This window comes from Chrysochloris asiatica, unplaced genomic scaffold, assembly GCF_000296735.1.
Source record: "Chrysochloris asiatica unplaced genomic scaffold, ChrAsi1.0 scaffold00130, whole genome shotgun sequence".
Taxonomy (NCBI): Eukaryota; Metazoa; Chordata; class Mammalia; order Afrosoricida; family Chrysochloridae; genus Chrysochloris; species Chrysochloris asiatica.
In genome coordinates this window covers 2,864,002-2,868,897 of record NW_006408648.1, presented here as the reverse complement: position 1 = coordinate 2,868,897, position 4,896 = coordinate 2,864,002, and the positions used below count along the sequence as shown (strand labels likewise).

At 42.3% G+C, this 4,896-nt stretch overlaps 1 protein-coding gene across 4 annotated transcripts in view; it reads left to right on the top strand.

The window, feature by feature from the left end:
- The window catches only part of MYLK (myosin light chain kinase), a 318,431-nt gene that overhangs the window by 157,530 nt on the left and 156,005 nt on the right, over window positions 1-4,896 (top strand). For all 4 annotated transcript variants that reach the window (XM_006869367.1, XM_006869366.1, XM_006869365.1 and 1 more), the window contains exons 3-4: window positions 2,190-2,238; window positions 3,685-3,850. In XM_006869367.1, the coding sequence (XP_006869429.1) occupies window positions 2,190-2,238; window positions 3,685-3,850 (215 nt within the window). The remainder of the gene's footprint in view (window positions 1-2,189; window positions 2,239-3,684; window positions 3,851-4,896) is intronic.

Genomic DNA, 4,896 nt, shown 5'->3' with positions numbered 1-4,896 from the left:
AGTTTCGAACTGCTGACCTTAAGGTTCGCAGCCCGATTCGTAACCACTACGCTACCAGAGCTCCTGTTGTTGCTGTTGTATAGAATATGTGATATTAAGAAAGAGACCCTATTTTTGGATACCAGAATCTTTTTTTTTTCCTTCCTTTTTTTTTGTGTGTGACCTAAACCATATTTGGTTTTGTCTCTACTGTTGTACAAGTAAATTTTGTGTATATATGGAAATTGTAGAAAATATTGCTGAATACGATTGCATAGAGTATCCATCACCCAAAAGCAATCACTTGATGTCTTTTTTTGTAGTCTTTTGCCTATATTTGGTTTTTAAATTTTATTGTTATGTAAGTGTGATCATATTGAGTAGATAATTTTTTTAATTTTTCTCTTCTTTTTTTTAATAAAATCCATTTATTTAACAAGTATTTGAATGTCCACTATGTGTTGGGCTTTGTTCTGGATGTCTCTGATGAGAGAATTAGAAGTCCCTGTGGGGATATGGTGTGGGGGCCATCAATGCATAGCTGATATTGAAACTGTTGCCTCCAGGAGGGGAGTAGATGGAGCTGAGGAGAGGCACGACACTCAGCCCTGTGGCACACCAGTATGCAAAGGTGGAGCAGCAGGAAGAGGGCAAGGCAGAACAGGCAACGTAATAGAGAGAAAAACTGGAGTGTCTAGAGGAGAAAGTGTTTCCAAGAGAGAAGGGAGTTCCTCCTTGTGTCCTATGCTACTGAGCATCTGAGTGAGATAGGGACAGAGGGTTAACCATTGGGTTGAGCAAGCTGGAGGTCAGGTTAGACTTCAGTGGAGTGCTCTGAGGGGCAAATAGGGTGTTATTTTAACACATGCTACTTGTTTTCCATATATTTTAAGCATAATTTAATGGCTTCATACGATAGCTAATCATGCATGTTACTTACAATTTATGAGCTCTCAACTGTGTGACATTCCTGTCTTCAGTTTTTACTATTACAATTAAGATCAAACAAATGACTCTCTAAATTTTCTTTCCTGTGTTTAGCATCATTTCCTTTGAATGGAGTCACATAAAGGGAGATACTGGTCAAAAGATTTTTAGAGCTAAACTATCTTCCCAAAGAGCTGCATGCTTGTATTACTCTGGTGGTATCTGAGGGCTCCCAAATCCTGCCTGTCAGTGGGCCCTTCCACAAGGTATTATATCAGTCTAGAAATTCTTTTAACCTTGAACAGAAAAATGGATGACGAGAAGCAAGCCCACATTATTGACTGGAAAGTATCCACAGTTTATGGCATAGTTATGTTAAGCAGAAATGTAGACCCAATGATTGCAAAACATATGGTGCCACAATTTGAAAGTGATGCTGGTGTTGAGTATAATCCCTTTTCACTGAGGTTCTTGTGAACTTAAATCAGCTATGACCAAGACCAATAGCCAGTCATGATCTCCATGCTTCATCCCTGTATTCCTACACATTCATAAAGATGTGATCCGGCTTGGCATTTCAGACCATTTACCCTTTTCCAGTAAGCATCCTGCAAATTCCCCTTAGCAGCTGCCTGCTAATATCAGGGAATGACTTGTACCCTTTTCCATGCCTGCCTTGGGTGGGGTTTTATAAACATTTCCAGCCTGTGGCAAAGTGAGAACAACTTCTAGACTAATCATAATCTCAAAAATGCTTCCCCTCCCCCCAACATTCCTCCAACCCCACTACTTATAATAATTACTTCCTGGTCACATTATGGATTGCTCCTGCCCAGCTGCAGCAGCTGGATAAGAGTTGCTGTCCTCAGTTGCCTTGCTGGGTTTACTATTTAACTGCTTCCTGCCCAGCGAGCAGCACCTCACTCAGGATTTACAGCAGCAGCACCCAGTATGCCAACATCTCCTACAGGACTCACAGCACCAAGCCCGGGATTGGCAATGCCCAGAGCAGCACACCACAGCCTCTGAGTCAGATGCTGGTACCACTGTAACTCATCTTCAGTAGTCTGTCCAGCTTCATCAGATTACTGTGAGAAATTAATGTGATCCTGTGTGTGAAGTACCTGCGGTAGGGCCTGACCCAGTAGCCCTCTGTCTGGTTTAACTCTGGTCTCATTTTCTCACCCCGCCCCTATTGTTGAGTCTTCCTACCTTTCACTGCTCCAAGCTGGTGACATAAACCTGACTCCTCAACCCTTGTTCTGTGTGTTTCATACTTGCAGGGGGATTTATGAAGAAGCATGGTCAGCCTGTTGTTTCCAAAACTTTGAGGTAAGTTCTGGGGTAGTCAAGCAAGGCTAAGGGTTGGAAATGCTTATTCCTGTCTAGAAAATAAGTCTTCTTGGGCATCCTAGCCTATAGGATGGGTGGGATCCTGTTGTTGTTGTTTTTATGTGCCATGGAGTCGGTTCTGACTCATAGTGACCCTGTACTGGGTTTCCGAGGCTATAAATCTTTACAGGAGCAGAAAGTCTCCTCTTTCTCCCGTGGAACAGCTGGTAGTTTCGAACTGCTGACCCTGAGGTTAACAGCCTGATTTGTAACCACTAATGTGTCCTTCAAACAGAGCCTTCTGACCTAGACAGCATCTGTGGGTGGCTGATTTGACTAGCCCAGCTGCTGAATGCTAAGGAAGTCGGGGGGGTGGCCATAATCGCCAGGAATCTCAAAGAATTGAATAAATAGGCAAATGTAGAAGACACAGTCAATATGTGATCATTCTTATAGAAAGTAAACCCTTATTGTTGTTAAGCACCATCGAGTCAGTTCTTACTCATAGCAACCCTATATAGGGTTTCTAAGGAGCAGCTGGTGGGTTTGAAATGCCAACCTTGTGGTGTAAGTCCAGTGCTGATCCTACAACGCCACACCTTTATTATATAATAAGGGTAAATAAACCTCTATTGTTGTTGTTAAATGTCATTGAGTCATTTCCAACTCATAGCGACCCTGTATAGGGTTTCTGAGGAGCAGCTGGTAGGTTTGAACTTTGTGGTTCGCAGTACAGTGCTTATCCTACAGTGCCACACCAGAAGCCCAAATCTTTATTTTTGTTGTTGTTGTTGTTGTTAAGTGCCATTGAGTTGGTTCTGACCCATAGTGACCCTGTATAGGGTTTCTAAGAAGCATCTGGTGAGCTTCAACCACCAACCTTACAGTTCAAAGAACTTTGCAGTCTGACGTGTTAGCCCACAGCATCACACCAGGACTCCTAAATCTTTACTAGTAAAGGTAAATAGCAATAGCTGCTGTAACAGATAAGCTCTCAAATCACAGCAGAGTAACACAGTGAAAGTTTATTTCTTATCAAATAAGATCCAATTCAGATATTCCTGAGCAGATGGAAAGGGACCCTGGCTCCTTCTGTTTTGTGGCTTCTTTGTCTCATAGGGCTTTAGAGCTTCTCCTGGACCCTTCGCATCTAGCCAGCAGAGTGAACTGTAGAGAAATGTAGAAAAATCTCTCAGTCTATTGGTCAGAACCCAGACTTTTGACTAGAACTCAGTAGAATTCAGGCATACCTAGCTGCAGAGAGGAATGGGTACATATACCCAGGAGATATAGGAAATAGATTTTGTGCCATGTTATTTCCAGAAAGGACATTAGAAATTAGAATTAGAATGGCTATCCTTTGTAAATATCGGTGGGTAGAGGGAAGATGGTCTGAATTGCTGCCTTGTCTGGGGCTGTATTTTCTATATGCTGATTTCTTTCCAGGGACAGGTTTGCAGTCCCTGCAGTGGAGACCCGTCCTAGCATCTGGGGAGAGTGCCCACCCAAGTTTGCTACCAAGCTGGGCCGAGTGGTGGTTAAAGAAGGACTGATGGGACGATTCTCCTGCAAGATCACTGGCAGACCCCAACCACAAGTCACCTGGCTCAAGGTGAGGTTTCTGTCTTCTCTGACTTTAACCTGGGTCTGAAGACCATGAAAGTTCAGGATTAGATCCTGGACTAGTGTGAATCTGTCTATCCAGTCCATTCGTTTTGTGTCTACAGTAGGTGATGCTCTAGGGTGCTCTACATGTGGTATAGCAATGCTTGTCCTTGTTCCTGTTTGCATATTCTCCAGTGTCACTCAGATCAAATGTTCCCATAATTCTCACTCTCATAACAGCATGAAACTTCTGAATCAAGACAGAACTGTCCATCTCAAGAGACTAGAATTTGAACTCATGGGACTAGGTTTCTGTCCATGGCTCCTTGGTTCACAAAACCTGCGCTATTGATCAAGTCATTAGACCTCTAGAAGCCCTATTCAGTATATGAGGAAATAATATCACCTACTCAAAATACTATTGGGAGGCTCCATGAGGTGCTTTGTAAGTCATTCAATGCTAAGCTAAGATATGGGTGGAAAAGGTGATGGGGAGGAGGGAAGTAGGCAGCACAGGCAGGATGGGAGTTAAGGCAGTGAGGAGCCTTAGTTAACAATAGATGTCAAGGTCAAGGAAAGTAGGTTTTTCAAAGATGAAACTCCTAGATGAAAAGAGGTGTTGAAAAACAGAAAATCTATAGAAAGAATCAACAGGACAAGAAGCTGGTTCTTTGAAAGGATTAAGACCTTTGGCAAACCTAACAAAAGAAGAAAAGAGTAAGAAGACACAAATAACACGCATTAGAAAACCACATGGGTGATGTCACAACAAAACCAAAGGAAATCAAAAGGATAATAACAGAATACTATGAAAAGTTGTACTCAAACAAATTTGAAAACTTAGAAGAGATGGATCCATTTTTAGAAAAACACGACCTACCTAAACTTACACAGAGTGAAGCAGAACACCTGAACAAAACCATAACTAAAGAAGAAATTGGTCAGGTCATCAAAAAACTCCCAACCAAAAGAAGTCCAGGTCCAGATGGCTTCACTGGTGAGTTCTTCCAAACATTCTGGGAAGAGCTGTCACCAATTCTACTCAAATTATTC